The sequence below is a fragment of the Typopeltis vanoorti genome, chromosome 1 (genome assembly GCF_054136105.1).
Source record: "Typopeltis vanoorti isolate ZY-2024b chromosome 1, IOZ_Tvanoo_1.0, whole genome shotgun sequence".
NCBI classification, from domain to species: Eukaryota; Metazoa; Arthropoda; class Arachnida; order Uropygi; family Thelyphonidae; genus Typopeltis; species Typopeltis vanoorti.
The window spans coordinates 75,674,296-75,698,216 of NC_143549.1; the positions used below are offsets into that span (position 1 = coordinate 75,674,296).

Genomic DNA, 23,921 nt, shown 5'->3' on the forward strand with positions numbered 1-23,921 from the left:
CCTTTATTAGTAGTCTTGAATGACTTTGTATGTGAAGATACTTTATGTGTTGACTTTTTATTAATTGTTGACACTAGGATAAAATATGGAAGGAAAATAATATCATTTCTTGTCATGTATAATGTAGATTCCATTATTCTTTTCTACAGTAATGGAGAAATCCATAAACTGCTATGCTATGCAGAGTTCTCTTGTCTAATTAATTATTACCAGTATGGATTTTGTTATTGACAAGTTTGGAGGAAATTTTAGTTATCCACAATTCATTGAATAGCATATTAAAAGTGCTTCTCCGAGAACAAATCGCCGCTTCTCACATAGAGCTTAGTAAGTTAAACAGCTCTATCACAGGTCTACAACAAGAACTAATTAACGTGTTAAATCCTTAAATATGGACTGTCCTACATCACATCTCCGAAGTTGCAGCAAAAAAAGAATTTACAAAAGTAAAAAGCAGACACCTGAAGAAATATGAACTCCTACAACAGCCCAACATACGAAGTCCCGACCGCAACTTCAACGAGACCACATGGTCATAAACCTATCTTCTGAAACACTCACTGAAGACGCTAAGAACGCTCTTAGTCTAGGGCATAACTTTGCCATCATGCCCAAACAAATTCCTTAATTAGAAATTATGATGAAAGTAGAACGGGACATCCACGATCTTCCGCCGGCAATGGCCAATAACGTGCAACTAGATATAGTAAGTATTCTAAACAAGGCTAAACCTCCAAAAAGCAATATGTCATGTAATCAAATAACCTTAAAAAAGTTATATAAGAATAAAAATATTATTATTACAAAAGCCAATAAAGGAAATGTAAAAGTTATCATGAATCAAGAAGATTATAACAGAAAAATGCAAGATCTCATATGTGACGGGTCCACGTATCAAATTATACATTGAGCCCCCACTAATTCTCAAAAGAAAAAGTCCGAAAATTACTGAAAAAAGTGACATCATGGCCCAAAGAAATCATCAGGAAAATAAAACCAATAAACCAATTGATGTTAAACCACCCCATATTTATGGATTACCAAAAATCCACAAAACTAATACCCCCCCCCCATAGTCGATAGCATAGATAGTCCCACATATAAGTCGCTTGCTCTCCTTACTGGCAACTCCTCTACTTTTGTAAAAAATTCAGTCCATTTCAAAACACTAGTTAACATTCTTATCCTAAAAAATTCAGACAATTTAGTTTTGATGTCACCTCTTTATTTACCAATGTACCACTTATAGACACTCTTGATTTGATCGAGTCTAAATTTCCCCCTGATATATTTGAATTATTTAAATTTACTATGAATGCAGGTTACTTTACGTGGGGAGGAAAAATCTACAAACAGATTAATGGTACTGCTATGGATCCCCCCATTAGCAAAATTTTTTACATGGAACACTTTGAAAACAAAGTACTTACCCCAGCTACATACAAGCCACTAGTGTGGTTATGCTGTGTAGATGATGTGTTTGTCACCTACCTAAACAGCCAACATCCCCAAAAAAATCCACTTCACAGTAGAAAAAGAATCGAACAACTGTTTACCATTTCTTGACACATTAGTCACCTGCCTTTCAGATGGATCACTATCTTTTTCCATTTACAGAATGCCTACACACACATACACATACACACACAGGAAGATACCTACATAAACAATCACATCATCATCCAGTCCAACAGTATGGCATTTTAAAAACACTTACACACAGAGCCAGAGCCATTTCTTCTAATGATACAGCTCTGACCACAGAACTCAAATATCTGCGCCATACGTTCTTGGCCAATGGCTATAATCTCTACAAAATAGATAAAATACTACATAGTCCCATTACTCTGCCCTCCCCTAATACACAAGAACACAACATGACCATTTCTATTCTCTATGTCAGAGGTACATCAGAAAAGATAGCCAAAGTATTGATGAAACATGGCCTTCGCACCACTTTCAAACCTCATGTTAGACTACCAACTCTGATCTGCTCACCTAAGGATAAACTTCATGCTTTAGCACACCCAGGAGTGTACGAAGTTCCCTGTGACTTGGCCTATTATGGATAAACATGAAGATCAGTTAACATCCACCTGAAAGAACATGAAAAATACATTCACTGCTATTACTATGGCAAGTCAGGACTGGCAGACCACTCTTTGGACACTCCTTCACACAGGATTAGATGGAAGAAAACGAATGTGCTATTTAGGAGTCGTTACAGATCTGAAAGATTATTTTTTGAGTCAGCAATGGCTTTGAAGAATTCTCCCAACCTTAACAAATATGGTTGCATTAATTTGCCAAAAATTTGGGAGACTGTTATCCTAAGAGAAACTTCCGCATAGCTGTTTTTTTTTTTTTCCCCTTAGAGAGTGCCAAAATAGGACTTTAGATCTTTTGTCCATTGCAATTGTATTGTTTCATTCACTCACTGTTACGTGTACAAGTGTGTTGTGCTCTGATGATGCCAAGTTGAAATTCAGTGAAATATAAGCAGTTAATAAAACATCTCTTTGATAAAATTGTTTGGTGTTGTTAATACCGTTAAAAAATAAGTCATGAATAACCGTCAACACCTAAGCTTATCTGTTAGCATATTAAAAGGCTAGAGACTCTTAACATAATTTGTTACTGATATTTCACAAGATTCAGTGTAAGTCCTCAATAAACTTCAACATAAAGTTCCTCTCATCCTGTTTCTTATTTTTTTTTTTCTCTTTTTTCAATTATTCTTCAGTTTTCTTTCACTCATTCACTCTTTTCCTATGGTATATCAGTGATCACTTTAAACTGCCTGCAGATCCCATCTTGTTTCTCAACAAATAAATAAAAGAAAATAAAAAAATAATTTAATAAATCTCTTCATATGTTCCCATTTTTTATAATTTATTTTTATTTATTTATTAATTTATCATTGGTATGGTTTTATCCATATCATTTTGGAAAAGAATTGATTGATACCTGTAATTTATTTTTACATTTATTTTTAATTTATCAGGTTCAGTCATTTTGGTATAAACATATCCACATTTCAGTAATAATTGAAAAGTTGGTTATTTTTCACTCTTCATGTTATTTTTCTTTTGAATAGCTATCATCCTCTCCATGCAAATTCCATGTCTTCTCTACCTTGGTAGTAGTCCTCTTTAATATTTAATACTAGGTTCCAAATATAAAATTTCAGAAGCCTGTGTTTTAGATAATTCAGCTTCCATATGTGTATGTTCAATACAGTATGAGCAAAATGTAATTTGTTTCTTTAATTGCTTATATTGCCAACTCTGATGTTAATTGGAAATTAAAAGCTGTGGATTTGAACTCAGCCACAGACCTTAATAAGGCAATTTACCCCCCCCCCAACAAGATGGAGAAAGTTTTGTTGATGTTGTTTATCATAATTTATCATTTGTATGGTTTTATCCATATCATTTTGGAAAAGAATTGATCGATACCTGTAATTTATTTTTACATTTATTTTTAATTTATCAGGTTCAGTCTGTTTATCATTCTGTGAAACAGCTACAGAATTTTGATAGCAATGACAGTATATGGCAACCATCCCAAATTTTATATCTAATATGTACCTTTTATTTTTATTTCGGATTCATTTGCAATTCATATTGTAAAGAATGAAGAATATTGCTGCTGTTATTCTTATTTTGCACATGTGCAAAATTAAATTTCTCAACTTTTACCAATATTTTAACTTTTTAATATAAAGTAAACTAGACATTGATATTTAGAGCATTATGTCAAACTATTTGTGTTTTATATTGAAATAAATATTTATGTTATTAAATAATTATATTACAGCTACTTTGTAATATTACCACATCTTCTCTGAGAGGTTAAAGAAGTGAAACTGAGAAGTGAAAATAACTAATTACTATATGCAGGTTTTTTATCATTGAAAATAATCATCTTCAGTAATTAGAATATTATTAATTTTACCTTTTAAAAAATATACTAAAAGTTATGTTATTTAAGTCATCAATTTTTCTTTAAAGTTTTTTATGTAATCATAAAATCCAGACACAGTATTATAAACAGTTGGCAGCACTGTTTAAATTAATGGGACTTAAAGTATTTTGTGATCCTCTGATTGGCAAGAGAAACTTCTCTGTACAAATATTATTCACTCATAGAGCACATATCTTGCTCTCTTGCATGCCAGCACGAACCTAGCACTTCTGATTTGGATGACAGCGTAAGTACTTCGTCTTTCACTTTCCTTCTCTTTTCTTTATCACTTATTTCTTTTCTTCTCACACTTTTACTTCTCTTTATATTTTTTATAATTTGTATTTTTTATGTCTAATATAAATTTAATAATGAAATTACTTAAGAAATACATAATTATTTTATCTTAATCTGGGACTTAAAAGATTTTAAGTAAATAATTGTAGCATTATATATTTTTTTAAATTATAAATTAGCATGGTAATTTGTGTACGGCTCCAGTGATATAGGTTGAAAATATGGTAAATATCAGTATATTGTATTTGTTATACAATATATTTAGTAGATATTTCATGTGTGTATGATGTTCTTATCACTTGAAATTTTTGATACATTGATTTTTCAAGTACAAATGGCTTTGTTAGTTGAGTAGTATACATATTTATTCACTTTCAATATAACATACAGGTTTACTATTACGTTATTATGTTTTGATTCCATTGTAATTAGGACTTGTTCTTTTTGAAATAGTTTATTTACAGACTGTGCAACAACTTGTTTGTATACTACCAATCAGCTAAGTCACGCAGATGCTCCATGTACTGTAAATATGTTGTTTGTTATTTGCAGTATTAGTTGGTTTCCTCTGTGGTGTTTTGAGATTATAATTCAGCTCTGTAAAATTCTTCATACAGTTTATTTAAGAAACATGTCACTGTGACTTTAAAATCTAAAATTGATAAAGAATGTAAATTTTAACATACTGCTTCTAAAAAGACAATATTCATTTAAAAAATACTGAGATGGAAAAATAACTTTGCAGCATCTAGTACTATTACTACTCTTATTCTTGTAGTCTCACTTCCTGCACCCCTTCTACCATTTTTTTTTTTTTTTTTTTTTTGCCATAGTTAGACTTAACAGTTGCATTCTATCTTCATTCATATATTAGTCCCAGTAATTTTTACAGCCAAGTAAAAAAATATTGGTTTTCATAAACCAAATTTCATTCAGATTAGGCATCCTCGTAGTTTGTATTTATTTTTTTTTTTTTTTTATTATTATTAGGTAGTTAACCTTTTTTTGCAAAACTCTGCTTTCTCCATTAACACTGGCTCACTTAGCCCTGTTGGGACCTTATAAAATACTTCTTGAATAGCTTAGTTTTCTTTTCCAGGGATCCATTCATGTATGGAGATGGTATTTTTAAACTACTTACATTATTTTAGGAAAATGTATAATATTTTTATATCCTAATAGTCATCTGTAAAAAGCCTGAACTAAGAAATCTGCATTAATAAGTTATAACTCATCAGAAATAAGCTAGAAGCGTCATTATACAAGCTTGGAGAAAGGTTTAGGATGTTGAAACTCAAAACTTTTTCATATTATTTGATGAAAAATAAACACTTGCTCGACTTTAACACGTTCAGATACTTACTACCTGAAGCTTTAATATATGCTGCATTTTTGTCCCTTTTGTTCATATTGTATGAATTCTATTTAGAAATGTTTTCTATCTAGAGAAAGCAATTTTACCTGATGAAATTAATTGATGTCAGAATTTTCATTTACACATATTCATGTGTTACTAATTATTTAATAGAGATATGTTAATTAGACATACTATATTTTTTGAATAAAATGGCTTCACACATGTAAGAGGAAAACTAAATATAATTTATTACATCTATATATTTTTCTCAATATATCATGAGCTTCTTTTGGGGAGAAGACAGAAAAACTGATAATAACATTTAAATTCTGAATATAAGATGAGTCATACAGCATGCATATTATTATTAATTATTATTGACATCTGACCTCCATGGAGTCAGAGACTCATCGTAGGATGAGGCTCAGTCACCGCTGTCCAATAAGAGGAAACACTTTTTCCCAAAACTTAAAAATAGGCATACAGTCTGTCCGATTAAGATTAGGATGGTGGTGGTGTAGGACTTCACACAATTCAAAAAATAGACAAATTTTAACTTATTGTAATGTGTAGTATCTTGGTATGGTTCCAATGAACTCTGTATCTAGTATTGATGACATGAGAAGCAAGGCCTGAACCTTCAGAATCCAAAAATCTTATATAATCTTGAGGTTCTTCAATTCTAATAGTACTAGTAGTAGTAGTGTGGCCAGTTTGTCCAAAGTAGAAAAATTAAAAGAACAGAGTATTTGATAAACACCAGGCAAGGATAAGGGTGCTAATGTATCTTTAATAAGTGGTAAGAAAGATAGCAATTTCTGGGCTGGCTTGAAGGTGGTGTGCAAATTATTTATATCTGTGAATGATTCTTGCTATTTGTTTAGATGGTCCTTTAAGATAGGGTATGCTGATCCTTTTAACATAAGATTGCAATCTGGAAGAGAGATGATAATTATCAAATATTTTCTGTATCAAGGTCTCACTGTATCCATTAGGTAATAGAGTAAGTTTTATTTTATTTAATTCTTCTAATAGAAGAGACTCAGAAGAACAAATTGAGTGCTTGATGTACAAGGCTTTTGATAATACCTATTTTTTATGAAGATGGTGGATATATATATGTGTACCCAAACTAAATGCAGACGGTAAATAGGCAGACATCGGGGCTTCCTAACAGTGTATCACAATTGATGAACATGAGTAAATGTGGCAATCTTAACAACTTTGATCGTTGACATACTGTTGGCACAAGACAGAGGGATCATTCTATTGTCCAAGTGGTAAGAATGCTAGGGTTCTCAAGGCAAACAATATCAAGGGTCTAACATGAGTATACCATCAATGGATGTACCAGCCCCCAGCAAGCAAGTGGTGGCTGACAACACACACCCCCATTGAGGACCATGGTCAGTGTAGACTGTCCAAGCTCATACAGATCAATTGCGGGGCAACAATAACACAAATCACTTCCAGTTTCAATGTCAGAGGTCCAAGCAGTGTCAGCGAGTGAACAGTATGGCTTACCATGTTCTATGGGAATTGATGCCCTAATCGTGTACCACTGTTAATGGCTCATCATCAGGCATTGTGCCTCACCTAGTGTTGGGACCATCAAAACTGGACCTCTTCAGAGTCAACCTAAGTCGTGTGGTCTAATGAATCCCATCATCAGTTGTACTGTGCTGACGGAAGGGTGGGTGGGTGGGTGTCGACAGCATGAGGAAATAACCCTGTTGTGCCAGGTCGGCTCTGTTCAAGGAGGTGGTGGCTCTGTGATGGTTTGGTGAGCCTTCTCATGTGGCACATTAGGTCACTTACTGTGCCTAGAGAGATCCTTAAATGCTGCAAGTTTACTAGAATGTGCTGGATTATCACTACACACAGTTTTATGCATCCTACAGCATGATGGTCTGTTTCAGCAGGACAGTGCGCCACCCTCACCAGGCTGCAACCACCCAGGCATGGTTTGAGGAACACTTATTTGAGTTTGGGACCATCCAGTGGTCCAAAAGTCAAATAAGGCTCCCCCCCCCCCGAAGTCTGCAGATTTAAATCAGATTGAATCTCTTTGGGATGCCATAGAGTGAGACATCAGATCCATGTATCTAGGACCAATGTCCAAGGTGCAGTTGTGGACAATGCTGCAATAGGCATGGGTGGAATTACTTCTGACAACCCTTTAGCATCTGGTGGAATCAATGCCTCACAGAGTACAGACTTTTATTTTTGCTAGAGGAGGACTGACATGCTATTAGGTAGGTGTCTATAATGTTTTGTCTGTTGAGTGTATTACTTAATGGATACCTCAACCCATTGTGCACTGTGTATATAAGTGGCATAGTTGTTAAGAAACTTCATGTGCAAACTTTTGTTCACACTTGGATAAAGGATTAAACAAGAATATAATTTCTTGGCATTTTTAATTTCATTTATAATATACAACTACAACTAGCTGCTTTAATAGCTACTAGCTACTTGAATCCAGACTACTTTAATAATAAGGTAAATTAAAGATGCCATTAAATTATATTCTTGATTTCATCCTCAAAGTTTGCACGTGAAGAAACTTCAACTGAGCTACTTATATAGAGGCTAATAACTTGATGTCTTTAATTTATAGTATAACCAAGTGAAAAAACTTTCAGCATCTTAATAATAAGGTGTTACTCCTTTTTATTATTTGTATATGGGACATATATGACTTCTGCATTACTTCAACCTTGATATCTCTTCTGGGTCTGACTCCCACTGATGAGACCTCAGTAAGGGTTTAAATCATTCTGAGCTTTCCCATAATACATAGCATTCTATACACTCGAAAGAATGTAAAAGGGAGTGTAAAACTTCAAAGAATGTAAGGCAGCTATTACTCATGTTATTGTAAGTTTAACAGGAAATGTCAAGATAATGGGTGTTAGTTCTGCTGAAGACACCTATGGAAATATCTGCAGAGGAGGCATGTGGAAAGTAATCACCTGTGAGACAGTGGTTGGAGCGAGTCAGAGAGGGATCATCAGGCAAACCACCCTCTTCTGAGCAATATCAAGAATATTAGAGTGGTTTTTGTTGCAACACCCTAATGTGAGAACAGCATTCCAGGTTGGGCAGAATTGGGTGTATAGAGGCAACATCTTGAGTGGTAAAAAAATGTGAATTTTTTGTGAGAAATCTGCAAATAACATCTTGATTTAAACTGTTGTGCATATATTTTTATACGGCCAAATCCTGAAAAGGCAGGGTTATGTGTAAAGTTCTGGGTAAGTTTATTTTTGATTATCATTATTATTACGTGACACCTCCGGGGAGTCCAAAAAAACTCATAGAGGGAGAGTATCTGCTCTACAACCTATCTGTCTCCATGCTCAATCTGCCAACTACAACAAATCGCAACTACCATTATGATCTACACCAACATCATCTACTGCCTACCACCACTAGTATTTTCACGGACAATCACAAACATCCATGCCCACGGTGGGATTCGAACCTTCAGCCTTTTGGCTGGAGAGCGGATACGCTACGTTAAAGATACCAAGATACGCTAACCACTCGGCCAACCAAGCTGGCTTTTAGTTCCTTGAATTTACAAAAAGATCCTTCCTTTTAAATTACAGTATAGTAAACCATATTATGCCAGCCTCGTTGGCCAAACAGGTAGAAAGGCAAGGTTTTTTTTTTTTTTTATTATTGTATATATATATTTTTTTTTCAATGTGAATCCCGCTCATGAAAAGTTGCAAACCTATAGTATATTAGTACCATGGTGAACTACAGATTAAGTACTCCAGAAACCTTGCTCTAGAGACCAAGCATGGAAATTTTTTCTAGCCACTTGTATTTGTAAAGAAACTTGATTATGAAGTTTCGTTATAAATACAGAATGGATTATATATATATATATATATATATATATAAATGTAAAAAGTTTTTTACCTTGCATATACTATATGTTAAAGATATCAAGAAATTTTATAAATTTGGTTTTAATCCTATTTTCCCAAGTATGCTAAGTTTGCGCCTGAAGTATTTTCAGGTCTGAGGCAACTCGTGGTAAAGGTGGACTAAGCTCTGATCATTTGCTTTAGTATCTCCCATAATGCAAAGCACATCTCCTTATGGATATGTATGATGCTATGCATTAAGGGAAGGACCACTAGTTTTGACCTTTATTGAGGTCTCTTCAGTGGAAGCCAGACCCTGAGAAAATGGATACCAAGAACTTATATTTACCTATACGAGTTGCCTTTGACCGTATTAAATAAAAATGGATGAGATCAGGATAAGAGAAAGATGTAGAAAGTTTTTTATCTTGGGTATACTATACGTTAAAGATACCAAGAAATTTTATAAACTTAGTTTTAATCCTATTTTCCCAAGTAAGCAAACAAAGGTTGTGCCTGAAGTATCTTCTGGACTGAGGCAACTCATGGTAAAGGTGGACCAAGCTCTCATCACTCCTTGTCTTAGCATCTCCCATAATGCAAAGCACATCTCCTTGCAGATATGTATAATGTTATGCATTAAGGGAAGGGCCATTACCCAGACCGGTTTCGACCTTATCGAATGTTCAAGTACAGGTCAAACTCCAAAAATTCAGCTTTGTTCCCCTCAGTAACAGGCTCACCCTGCCACTGAGAACTCTCAGAACCGGTTGGCTCTACACCGTGGCAAGCTCACCCCACCACTGAACAGAGCCGCTCATTTCCTCATATGTCATCTGAGGGGGTAACAGCAATAGCTGTGCCTCAGTTAACTTCATGGGCTACAGCATTGCCATTCATTACCCCTCCCACACACACCCAGGACCTTGGTGACAGCAACAGCTGAGCCTCAGTTAAAACTTCATGGGATACCGCATTGCCATTCATCACCCAAGCTTCCAACCGGTTTCAACCTTTATTGAGGTCTCGTCAGTGGGAGCCAGGCCTAGAGGTAGTGATACTAAGGCAGAAGCAATGGAGAAGTCATATTTACCTTTACGAGTTGCCAAAAGGTGTCTCACCTTATTATTAAATTAGTCTGGATTTAGAGAAAGATGTTGGAAGTTTTTTCCCATTTGGTTAGACTATAATAAATTTAGTTTAATCCTTTATCTAAGTGTAAGCAAACAAAGTGCAAACTTAGATAAATCCTTTAGCTAAGTGTAAGCTTCCCTTAGCATTAAGGGAAGAATTCCCTTATTTCTAAGGGAATTAAAATTAAGCATTAAGAACAAGATACTTCAGGCACAAACTTTGTTTGTTTACACTTGGATAAAGGATTAAACTAAATTTATTATAGTCTAACCAAGTGGGAAAAAACTTCCAACAAAAAAGCAAGTAAGCTAAGTTTGCACTTGAAGTATTTTTAGGTCTGAGGCAACTCTTGGTAAAGGTGGACTAAGCCCTGATCACTTGCCTTAGTATCTCCCAATGCTCAGGGTCTGGCTCCCACTGAAGAGACCTCAATAAAGGTTGAAACTGGTCTGGGTAGTGACCCTTCCCTTAATGCATAGCATCATACATATCTGCAAGGAGATGTGCTTTGCATTATGGGAGATACTAAGGCAAGTGATCAGAGCTTAGTCAACCTTTACCACAAGTTGCCTCAGACCTGAAAATACGGCACAAACTTAGCTTACTTGCTTTTTTGCTTACTTGGGAAAATAGGATTAAAAGCAATGTATAAAATTTCTTGGTATCTTTAATATATATATAAATATAAATGCAAACTTCATATAAAATGGGAGACTGAATCATCCTAAGAAGAAATGTTGCAAAAAAACCTACTTGGACACTACAGAGCAAACACAGTTATATGCAGCATCTTATTTGTTTTCATGTTTTTTATTTTATTTCTACTGTATACCTCCAGATTACTAGTTATGCCATTCTTCTCCCATGTAAAATTAGTTTCTACAGTTTTTGATTGTAGTTATAGTTTACTAAGATTGAGGATGGTTAGTAATTTCAAAAAGTTTTGGCTCCACATGTGATTTCTTGAATTTATGTAACCATAAATGTATATTATCATATTATTAGCAAGGCTAAACTATTTAAAAAACACAGTTAAAGGAATTGTATGTCATCATAATAATTTAAACAGTGAAGAAAAAAAATATGAATCTATAATCTTCATGGTCACATTTGTGATTGGAATTTTTTTCTTTTTCCTATCAAAAAAATTAATATTAAATCATTTGGTTAAAATTAATCTTGTCATATATTAGGCAAATCAAAATTGGAAATTCATGTGGCATCAGGAATGATAATAAACTGTCATAATAATAATAATCCTGCCAAACATCAAATTTTATTTATCAAAAACTGAAAAATGCTTGATGTTTGGCAGGATCCAGTTATTTGTGTATATCCTTTTAATAATTTTATTTTTGCTTTGCCTGCTAAAGCATGTGTATAATGCTAAATTTGAAATTTACTGCAGTAATAGGAAACATCAAAGTAAATAAAATTTCTTCTGTAGAGAAAATGTGATATGTACTGGCCAAAGGAAGGAGCTGAAACATATGGAATAATTCAAGTCAGAGTTGTGCAAGAGGTTAACATGGCGACTTATACTGTACGCACATTTGCAATCCGTAATGTTAAAGTAAAAAAGGTAAATGTTATCATTAATACACTTTATTAGTTAAACTCAATAATTGCAACCAAGAAATAAAGTTTATGGGATGAAATTCAAAATGTTTCTTAAATTGTTGATTTAAAATTACCTCCTTTCTGGGATTTAATGGCATAGTTCTTATGAATAAATGTGTTTTAATGTAATTATAGTTTAACTATAAAAACATTAATTATGCAGCACTGGTTTACCTTAACTTAGGAAAAAAAACATTTTTTAAGAGAAATTTAAGATATTAATTATGCTGAATTGTGTATATATATTGATGTCTTCAAAACATGTAACTAAAATTTAATTTTATAAAATTTTATTAGAAACAAGGTGCTGAAAGAACTGTACAGCAGTATCATTACACAAACTGGCCAGATCATGGAGTTCCAGATCATGCCTTACCTGTATTGAGCTTTGTTCGTAAGTCTTCCGCAGCTAATCCACCCAATGCTGGCCCCATCATAGTTCATTGCAGGTATAAAATAATCATAATACAAATGAGAATTTCTCCAGAAGAGAGAATATAGTTTGAAATTAGTAATAGTCTAATATTTCTTAAGGGCATTAAATTTGAAAAAGTTTGTCACAAAATTAGTTAGTAAAACCTTTAAAGATGAGTGATGAGTAAAACCTTTAAAGATTTATTATTATTATTATTATTATTATTATTATTAAACAAGACCTCATGGAGTCAAAGACTCATCTAGGAGGTCCTTTTATCTCACACACATCTCATCATACCGGGTCTTAAACACATTCAAACTCCCTGCAGACACCACACTCTCAGGCAAGGCATTCCAATCATTCACAACTCTGCACGAAAAAAAACCTGCCTCTCACTCCCCTACTCACACCCTCTTTATACAGTTTCCAGGGATGACCTCTGGTTCTCCCCTGATCTCCCACTATTCGCTGTAGAACTTCTCCACCATTGATCCTATAGCAACCCCTTACCAACTTGTAGGTCTCTATCATATCTCCCCTCTTCCTTCTCTCCACTAGTCTCTGCAAATTACATCTTTTCAATCTTTCCTCATACTCGACATTCCAGAGGTCAGAAACTACCTTAGTCAGTCGCCTTTGGACCCTTTCCAACATCTCTTCATCCTTCTGAAAACCAGGTGACCAAATCTGGGCACAATAGTCCATGTGTGGCCTAATCAAAGCCTTATACAATGGAACAAGAATCTCCCTACTTCTACATGTCAGTGTCCTCCTCATCATTCCCAGAAGTCTTTGTGTTGTCTTCACAATTTTGGCGATGTGACCCCTAAATTTTAGATCCTTATCCACTATCACTCCCAGATCTCTTATTTCCTCTACTTCCAACAATATATTTTCACCAAGCATAAATTCTGCATCCCATCTTTGTTTTCCAAATTTTAAAACCTTACATTTTGCAACATTGAACTCACATCCCCATTTGCTTGCCCAATCACTCAATTTATTCAAGTCTTCTTGCAAGGCCACAACATCTTCACTACTCTTTATGGTTCGTCCCAACTTTGCATCATCTGCAAACAACTGAATATCTCCATCCAAATCTTCGCCAATATCATTAATATACAAGTTAAATAGTAATGGCCCTAAAACAGATCCCTGAGGCACTCCACTAGTGACTTTCCTTTTCCTGGATATTGCACCCCCATACACAACTTGTTGATACCTATCAGATAGCCAGTCTCCAATCCAATGCACTAATCTAATATCCAACCCCATCTGCTCTAGTTTGACTGTCAACTTATCATGAGGCACTCTATCAAAAGCTTTTGCGAAATCCAAGTATATTACTGTGTATCCTTCTCCTCTGTCCAAGGAAGCAGTCACTTTATTGTAATAAGTAAGTAGATTACTAAAACACGACCTCCCTTTAGCAAATCCATGCTGTCCATCAAAGATTATACCATTGTTGTCAACCCAACTCTGGATCCTAGTTCTCACAAGCTTCTCCAACAACTTAACCACAACACCTGACACACAGATAGGCCTATAGTTTGATGCTTGAGTTCGATCACCTCCTTTATGAAGTGGCACAATCTTGCCCTCCTTCCACTCTTTAGGGACTTGACCAAGTGCAAGACTCGTATTAAAAAAATATGTCAAGGCAGGTGTCAACTCTCTGGCACATTCCTTCAGAATACGCGGTGATATATTATCAAGTCCCACAGCCTTATTTACATCTAGTTTACTCAACTCCCCAAACACCTCTTGCTCACTTACAGTCAGTCTCTCCTCCCCATCATCAACTGCTCTTAATCTCTCCATGAAGTCACATTCACAAGATTGAAAGATCTTTATGAACTGCTCATTAAGTATCTCCACCACACATTCTGCAACAGCTGTCTTTATACCATTTCCTCCAATCAATGTCATCCTTCCATAATCATTCTTTCTTTTGCTGGCTACATATCGAAAGAACTCCCTAGGATTCTTTTTAGCTTCATTAGCTAACTGCTGTTCATACCTCTCTTTAGCTACTCTCACCAACCAAGTCACTCTCCTTGCCTGGTCTTTGTAGAACTCATGAAATTGGTTACTTCCACTTCTCTTATGCTGCCTCCACAATGCCCTTTTTCTCTGTATTGCATGCTTAATCTCTTTATTCATCCATCTCACACCTAACTTATTTAACCTTCTCACCCGTGGTATACATTTAGACATTGCATCCACTAAATATTTTTTGAAAATCCCCCAAGCTGCATTGATCTCTTTTCCAGCTAACTCCTCATTCCATGCTACACCTGCAAGCTGTCTCCTGAGCTCTTCATAATCACCCCCCTTGTAGTTCCAAATATACCCTTTTTTCACAGGGGTCCTTGCACTGGTGGCAACCACCCAAGTAATCACCTCATGGTCACTTTCGCCAATTGGTGGATGATTTGATACCTCATTGATAATTACATCCTCCGATGAGATGACCAAATCCAAGATCCTTAATCCTCTTGTGCCCTCTGTTACATACTGTCTGAGGTAGTTATCCCTCAAAAACTCAAGAAACTCATTTTCTTTACTTCCAGTTGCTATCTCTTCATTCCAATCTATATTGCCATAATTAAAATCACCCATAATGATCATCCTTTTCTTATTTGCTTGGCTTATTTGACTATACATTTCACTATCACCACCATCCACATTACCAGGTCTATAACAACATCCCACCAAGTATTTGAATCTATTCACCTCTATCTCACACCATACTGCCTCAAAACCACTGGCCCCATTTCCCCCTTGCATCTCTACCTTGTATGGACATAACTCTTTCTCTATCATCAATAGCACTCCCACTCCCTTTTTACCCCTTCTATCCTCACGAAACACATCATACCTTTCCATCTCTATTCCTGTCAGGATGTCATCCTCATCTAACCATGTCTCACTTATTCCGACAATCTCTGGGTGCACAGACGCAATTAGTGCAACCATTTCATCCGCCTTGTTTCTTATACTTCTAGCATTGGTATACAAACACAACAACTCATTTCTGGATCTACAGCTAGTTCCACTGATACCACTCACTCGATGTGATCTCTCCATGCTGGACTGGGGCCATTTCCCTTTCTGCTTCTTCATTTTAGAACCCTTTGCAATTCCATCTGTTTCCTTTTGATCCCTGATCATCCCACTACTTTCCTGCCTACACATTCTCTCACCTCCTCTTGGAGCATCCACCTTTCTCACGCTGTGTATCCCTGTCCACCCTGAGCCTCCCCGTTTCCCTGTTCCTCTTGCACACCCATTCTCTCATTATCTATACTCATACCACTCACTTCCACATTCATTTCCACTCCTTCAATCTCTCCTGTCTTACTCTCCTGCTCTTCCACATCACTCCCCTCTCGATCTGATTCATTCTCTCTATTCACTTCTCTACCTTCCAGCAGCAGTCTCTCCAAGCGACTCACACCATAACCACTCAAATGCAGTCCATCGCTCCCATACAGCTCACTTCGTCCCTCAAACTGGCACTGTGAAGTACTGAAAATGGAGGATGTTCATTGTTATTTCATAGCCAAACAGTTGAAGTGAAACTTAAAACATTTTGAAATTTACCAGAAAGCTTAATAGAATATAACCTTGCATCAGAGTTGCCTTGGCTTGCACTTCTTAAAAGATATGAATTTTATCCAGGAGCCTCTTATTATACTGTTAATTAAGGTTTTGCTAAGCTGATGGCTGTTCTGAACTGTTGGTTCTTATCAAAGACCAGGCAAATCTCAATTATTTGGCTATGAAATAATGATGGATTTAAGATATTCTGTATTTCTATCAGCTATTTAAAATTTTTATGTTTATTATTCATTAATCATGTATTCAATTCATTTTGTCTTGTATGAAAATGCTATATTTATTGATTCTGTGTATGCATTAGAACAAAAATTATATATTTTTATTTCAGTGCTGGTGTAGGCAGAACAGGGACATATATTGTTCTTGATGCCATGTTGAAGCAGATCCAGCATAGACAAAGTATTAACGTCTATGGATTCTTGAAGCATATAAGGCAGCAGAGGAACTACTTAGTGCAAACAGAGGTGAGATGGCATGATGCTTAGATAAAATTCTTAATATTTGATCTTGATTAACATGCTGTCAACAAATCATGCATAAAACACATTCGTTTTTCTCATTTTTCACACTTTTAGTATAATTCAAGTAAATACTGCTCCATGGTTTATTCTCCATCTGTACAAAAGATTATAACAGCAAGTTATTGGATCAGTCCCACATGGCTTTCCTCTAATATGAAATTTTTAGAAGACTTTTACACTAACTCTTGTGCTCCTATTAGTTAACAACTTTCTGTTTCAATAAGTGCTTGAGATTTGTGGTTCATACAGTGGTCCATGATTTATTGTTTGGAAGATTATTCACTTGTTTTAGGTGCTGATGACATCGTTGAATTAAACTCTGTGGTTGGTTAAATGGTTATTTGATGACAAGTTTTGTCATCATCAAAAGGATATACTTTTTGTATATCCTTTGTTTTTAACTAGATCTCTCTCTCTAGATGTTTTAATGCTGTTCTTTTTGCCATCATCTGCAGTTACTTTACTTTTAACTAGATTTGTCTTTCTCTCTCTCTCAGTAGACCCAATTCTCAGATTCATAACTTAAAACTGGTTTGAATACACTCTTGTATACTGCTAATTTTGGCTAATTTCTCTCTTATTCCATATAAATTTATTCAGTTTTTATACCAATTTTGTTTATTTTTTTTTGTATTTCTATATTTAATTCACCATCTTCACTAAAAACTGCCTAAATAGTTAAAATATTTTACTTGTTCTATAGATTCTCCATTGAAAATGCAGCTGAAATTTTCAATGTTCCTTCATACTTTCATAGTTTTGGCCTTTTTATTGCTGATTTTCATGACTAATTTGTTATAGCTGTTATCTAATTTAGTTAGAGAATCCTGGAGACTTGCACAAGATAAGTTTAGTAGTACAGCATGATCTGCATAAAACATAGAGCTAATTTTGTTATCTTCAATTTTAATATCAGTTTAATGTCACTGTCTTTTTTAATGAAATCCATATAGATCATAAATAAGAGCAAAGATAGTGTTCACCCTTAACTTACACTTGATTTTACATCAACCCATATCCATCTGCTGACATAGAACTTAAATATAGACTACGTATTGCTCTGTATCATGTGTCATTTACTTCATATAATTTAGATCTGTTATAATCTATTGCAATTGTAATAATTATAACATACTCCTCTTTGTATTCCTATTGAAAATTTTCTAGTATGATTCTGTCACTGCTTGGTTCATTTAACAGTCTTTCAAAGTAATTACTCTAGACTTCTAGGATATCCTTATCTTCAGTTTGAATATATTATTATTATTATACATGCACCTCCATGGAGTCCAAAGACTCATCGTGGGAGATCCAATCTATCCACACAATTTATCATACCTCTCCTTGAACTCATTAACAAACAAAGCACTTACAACTGACTCTGGCAACCCATTCCATTCATTCACAACTCTCCAAGCAAAAAATCTAGTCCTCGCACCCCTATGATATCCCCACTAACCCTCACACCCTCTGATCTCTCTAGACAAGTGCTGAAGCATTTCACCCTGCATCTATCCTATAAAATCCTTTAAGCAACTTAAATATTTCTTTCATATCACCTCTTTTTCTCCTATCAACCAGCTTCTGCAATCTGCATACCTTCAATCTATTCTCATAACCTCTGAATCCTCTCCACCACTTCCTCATCCCCAAGAAACCCAGGGGACAGATGTGGGCATATCAAGACCTTATAAAGAGGAATAACAACTTCCTTATCTCTACTTGTTAATGTGTTCTTCAATATCCAAGTAATCTTATGGGCTAATTTAGCAACCTTAGCAATATGTTCTCTAAACTTTAACTCTCTGTCTACGACCACTCTTAAATCTCTAGTTTCATCTATTTCCTAGAGGACAGTGTCATCAATATGATACATAGCTTGTAATCTATTTATCCCAAAATGCATAATTTTACATTTCTCAACATTAAACTGAGAACCATTAACTTTTGCCCATACTGACAGCCTATTTAAATCTTCCTGCAAGCTCTCCACATCTCCTTGATTAACTATTACTCTACCTAATTTTGCATCAGCAAAATTAGGTAGTAATAGTTAATGAATTGAATGTGCTTAGCATTGGGAGTCTTAAAATATTATTAATTGGTATAAGACCTAGCATAGAGAGTCAGAGAAACTGAATTATGATGAGAGGAATAGTGAGAATTTGTGTGTAAGAGCAACAATGTTATGTAGCTGTGTTAATGATGGGAATGAGTATTGTGATGGAAACGATTTTGTATTTGTCTGGTTCAGACCTATCAAGCATGTGTAAACATGTCTGTATAAGTAAGGCACTAAATAAGAATAGAGATCTGCAGGTTGTATGTCATTCTTGTCTGTAATCAGTTTGATTACAGACAAGATGTCTGTAATCAGACATCTTGTATGTCTTGTATTTAGTATGTCTACATGAATGCTAGAAGTATCAGAAATTGAGGGTTAGGGTTTGTTGCCTTGGTCAATATGTTGAGATCTCATACTGTAGTCATTGGTGAGACCTAGCTACCAGAAGCACACATACTAACTGGTATCGAGCGTAAAGGGTACAGTTTTTTTAGGAAGGGTATACAGGAGAGGAGGGGGGGGATGTGTGTGTGTGTGTGTGCTGCTAATGATATTAGATTTGAATCCAATTATAGTTGAGACTGACGATGTTATATAACTGTGTTAATGATGGGAATGAGTATTGTTATGGAAATAATTTTGTGTTTGACTTCAATATTAGTAACAGTTCTTTAACAAAATCAAATACATAGTGGGGCGTTGTTACAGACCTAGTGAATTGATTGCTAGTAACGAAGAAATCCATTACCGAACAAAAAATGGTGAGAATCAAGTAATCATAATGGACAGACCTTAATTATTCAAACATTGATTGGGTAGCTGTGAAATCTAATGGGAAGATGAAAGTGAATTTATTGAGCTGTTGCAAGACAACTTCCTCAAGCAGAATGTGACCAAAGGAACTCTAAGTCAAAGAGTGTTAGATCTGACTATAATGTCAAAGGGTATTTTACTTAAAGATGCAACTATTCTGCCTCTGATTGGTGACAGTGATCATGCAGTACTCACTTCGGAAGTGGTTAAGTATGAATGTTCCATTCAGAAAAGGTTATATGCTGAACTGCAAAGCTGGAAATTATGATCACCTGAGGAGTATACTGGCTTCTGTACCATGGTATCAGTTGTTGGATGGGAAGGATATTCACAGTGCAAGAGAAGTGTTTAAAAAATACTTAAATGATGCAATATTAGAATGTCTCTCTAGAGTTTGAAGAATAAATAGGATAGAGTGAAATGGATATGTAATCTAATTAAGCAGGAGATTTCAGCAAAAAGTGAAAGATAATGTAGAAGGATTAATGTGTGCATAAGGACAATGTCCTGCTGTTTATCATTTTCAGTTATGAAAATGATAAAAGTTAACAACCTGGTGTACAACATTGGGCTCACTGTGGTGTATGAGAAGTGGCTACTAGAACTGAATAAACTGAATAAGAATTATACAATAGAGATTGATGGAATATCAGCACTGATGCTAAAAGAGTGTTCTGCTGAAGTGGCTATTCCTATGACTAGGTTATATAATTTGAGTCTCATAATAGGAAAGGTTCCACAGGAGTGGAAATGTATAGTAATTTTATTGCACAAGGATGGTGTAAAGAATGATGTATCCAACTATCAACCTATTAGCATTTCTGGTGTGGTGATGGTGAAGATTTCAGAAAAGTTGTTTAGGGGCTCACATAAGAAATGTATTGACAGAGAATCTCTACTGCACAATGAACAGCATGTGTTTACTAAAGGAAGGTCATATTTTAACAACTTGCTCACATTCTATAATAATGTTAGCACTGAGTTAGATAAGGGAAACAGATACACCATGATAATTTTGGGTTTTACTAAGGCTTTTGAATGAATATAAGATAAAAGACTGTTGCATAAATTGGAGAATATGAAATTGGATTATACATTATTGGCATGGCTAAGATGATGGCTGACTGAGAGACACAGTCACTGACTCCCTGGAGGTCTGTCTTCATAATATACTTATAATAGTAATAATAATAATCCTCCCTGAGGGTACATATTAGATTATGAATATGATGATGATTAATTCATACTCTTGCTTGGTATTTAATCTTGAATGAAATCATTTACTTAACATTTACTTAATAAAATTCATCATTAATGCAAACTGACCTGCTATGTTTTCATTCCATTATACACTGTTTGGAAAGAGGTCGATGGACACCTTCATGGGCAGTGTGCATTGTGCTATGTAACGAGTCACTTGTTTATAGCTGGTATAAATTGGAGCAATATGATGCTTCCAAGTCAGTGCAACTGTGTCTGGGTGAAATGGCTTCAAGAAGTAAAATGATGGAGTTTGAAAGAGGCATTGTGATAGGATCCCATTTTGCTGGTGAGATATCAAAGAGTGATATATGGGAGATGTGAGTCTTCGAGTCTGCAAGATTTAAGATAACCGTTGTTATTCAATCTGTACATTAATGGTATTTGGAAAGATTTGACATGAGACATACATCCATTTTCTGAAGATACAAAGATAGGTAGAGTAATCAGAATTGCTGTTGATATGCACTACTTGCAGAATGATTTGAATAGACTGGAATTGTGGACATGTGAAAATGGCTGTCATTTCAATGTCAGTAAATGTAAAGTGTCATGCACTGTAGTGTGTGTGTGTGTGTGTGTGTGTGTGTGTGTGTGTGTGTGTGTGTGTGTGTGTGTGTGTGTGTGTGTGATTAGATAATCAGTGTCATATTATATTGGTGGGATTATTCTAGAGAAACAGATAAAGCTACAGATCTTGGAATTTTAGTACACAGGAAGTTGAAGTTCAAGTGCCATATAGCAAAGATTGCAAATACAACTCAGAGAATAATTCCAATGCTGAAACATTGGATATGTAAAGAGAAGGAAGCCATTTTGCCTCTTTACAAGGTCTTGATAAAACCTCACTTGTGCGCAGTCTTCTGGTTTCCATTGTTATTCTGATACGTTGGAGGGAGTGCAAAGAATAGTGTTAAAAATGATATCAGGATTGTGGAATACTGATTACGAACACAGATTCCAAATTTGTAGACTGCAGACACTAGCAAACTGAAGAAAGAAAATGATATGATTAAGATTTATAAACTTCTGAATGGGTCATAGAGGATTTCAGTTGATGGAATTTTTCATTTTATGGAGGGCGGGGAAAGGACAAGACGATTTCCTTGGAATCTAAGAATGAATGCTGCCAAGAAGGGGGGGGGGTGAGGAGCTGAGATCTAGATTGTTCTCCCATAGAGTGGTGTGTGTGATTGGAATGGACTTAGAATGGAAGTTGCATGAAAGCAGTGTGAATGAATTCAAGAACAGGATAGTATGGCATCTCTGAATGAGTCTCTGACTCCCTGGAGGTCTATCTTCATAATATATAATAGTAATAATAATAATAATCCTCCCTGAGGGTACATATTAGAAATATGATGATGATTAATTCATACTCTTGCTTGGTATTTAATCTTGAATGAAATCATTTACTTAATAAAATTCATCATTAATGCAAACTGACCTCCTATGTTTTCATTCCATTATACACTGTTTGGAAAGAGGTCAATGGACACCTTCATGGGCAATGTGCATTGTGCTATGTAATGAGTCACGTGTTTATAGCTGGTATAAATTGGAGCAATATGGTGCTTCCAAGTCAGTGCAACTGTGGATAAAATGGCTGCAAGAAGTAAAATGATGGAGTTTGAAAGATGCATTGCGATAGGATCCCATTTTGCTGGCCTATCTTTTTGCAAATAGTCGGCAAATTGGATAATGTGTTTATCCAGATCAACAGTCATTGATTTTGTATTTTCTCTTCAGCCTTATGATTGGTGGGGTAGCAATATGCTACTATATTAGGAAGATGATTATGAAGCACGGTGGTTTCCTGTTGCCTTCCTTGCCATACTTAAGTATTTGGGAATATTTCATGAGCTAGGCTGTTCCAGAGGAGAGATCAAAGAGAAGAACTAGTTCAATGTATTAAAGTTGCACTGAAAAGGGATACCAGGCAACTTCTGCTCTTCTTTTAACAGGCCCAACAGAAAGTGGAGGAATGATAACCACCAGTTCAGTAGAGCAGTGACCATGGAAGAACAGACATGATGCAAAAATGTTGCATATGTGAGATAGAGGCTGACATGACTCTGTAAGAGATGAATTCATCTCTGAGCTGAATTGCTCTCCTTTTGATAGTATCATGGAATTTTAGGGAGGTTTTAGGTGCACCACCCAGGACACATCCAAAAAATTGACAAATTTCTAAGGAAATATAACCTTACAACCACTTACAGACCACATAAAGAATTGGCATCCCTTATCTGCTCCACCAAATACCAGTCACATTTCCTAGACTTACCAGGTATCTTCCAGGTCCCTTGCAATTGTAAACTGTCCTACTACAGCCAAACAGGCAGGACAGCCAGTATCAGAATTTCTGAGTGGCTGTATTGGTGGAACCAATACAGCCACTCAGGACTTACTGACCATGCTTTGGACACCCACCACAGGATACACTGGAAGAAGGTCACGCTATTACAAATATGAAAGGCTAATCCTGGAATCTGCCTCAGCCCTGATTTTCCAAACCTCAAGAAATTTGGGTGCATGAGACCCCCCCCCCCCCCAACTTTGGAAAGCATTAATCCTCAGATCTTCAGCCCAATGACAAAGACTTCCCAATTTAGCCCACTATGGAGTGCTGTTTAGGGCTCTAGGCCCAACCTTGGTTGCCTTTCTTCAGCCTCATTTTCCCGGTGTGTTAGTGCCTGCAATGATATGCACATATCATTGCAGGCACTAACATTGTTTTTTGTGATTCCTGATGATGGCAATGTAATGTTGCAAAAATATAGGAAAGTATTAATCATCATCATCATCATCATCATCAAATTCCTGCCATGTACCCTCAAGGGGTGTACAGGATATGACAGTACTACATGAAAAAATTACATCATTACTAACTTCCTATCTACAATTTTCCTCCAAATCAGTCTGTTACTTGTCAAGACTCCAACATTATCAGATCTTATATTTC

At 35.5% G+C, this 23,921-nt stretch overlaps 1 protein-coding gene across 1 annotated transcript in view; it reads left to right on the plus strand.

Annotated features, from left to right (window-relative positions):
• LOC150110101 (putative receptor-type tyrosine-protein phosphatase mosPTP-1) overlaps positions 1–23,921 on the plus strand; it is a 349,618-nt gene that overhangs the window by 262,539 nt on the left and 63,158 nt on the right. Inside the window, exons 15-17 of the mRNA XM_090413286.1 lie at positions 12,083–12,217; positions 12,553–12,704; positions 16,626–16,761. Coding sequence (XP_090269412.1) covers positions 12,083–12,217; positions 12,553–12,704; positions 16,626–16,761 — 423 coding nt within the window. The remainder of the gene's footprint in view (positions 1–12,082; positions 12,218–12,552; positions 12,705–16,625; positions 16,762–23,921) is intronic.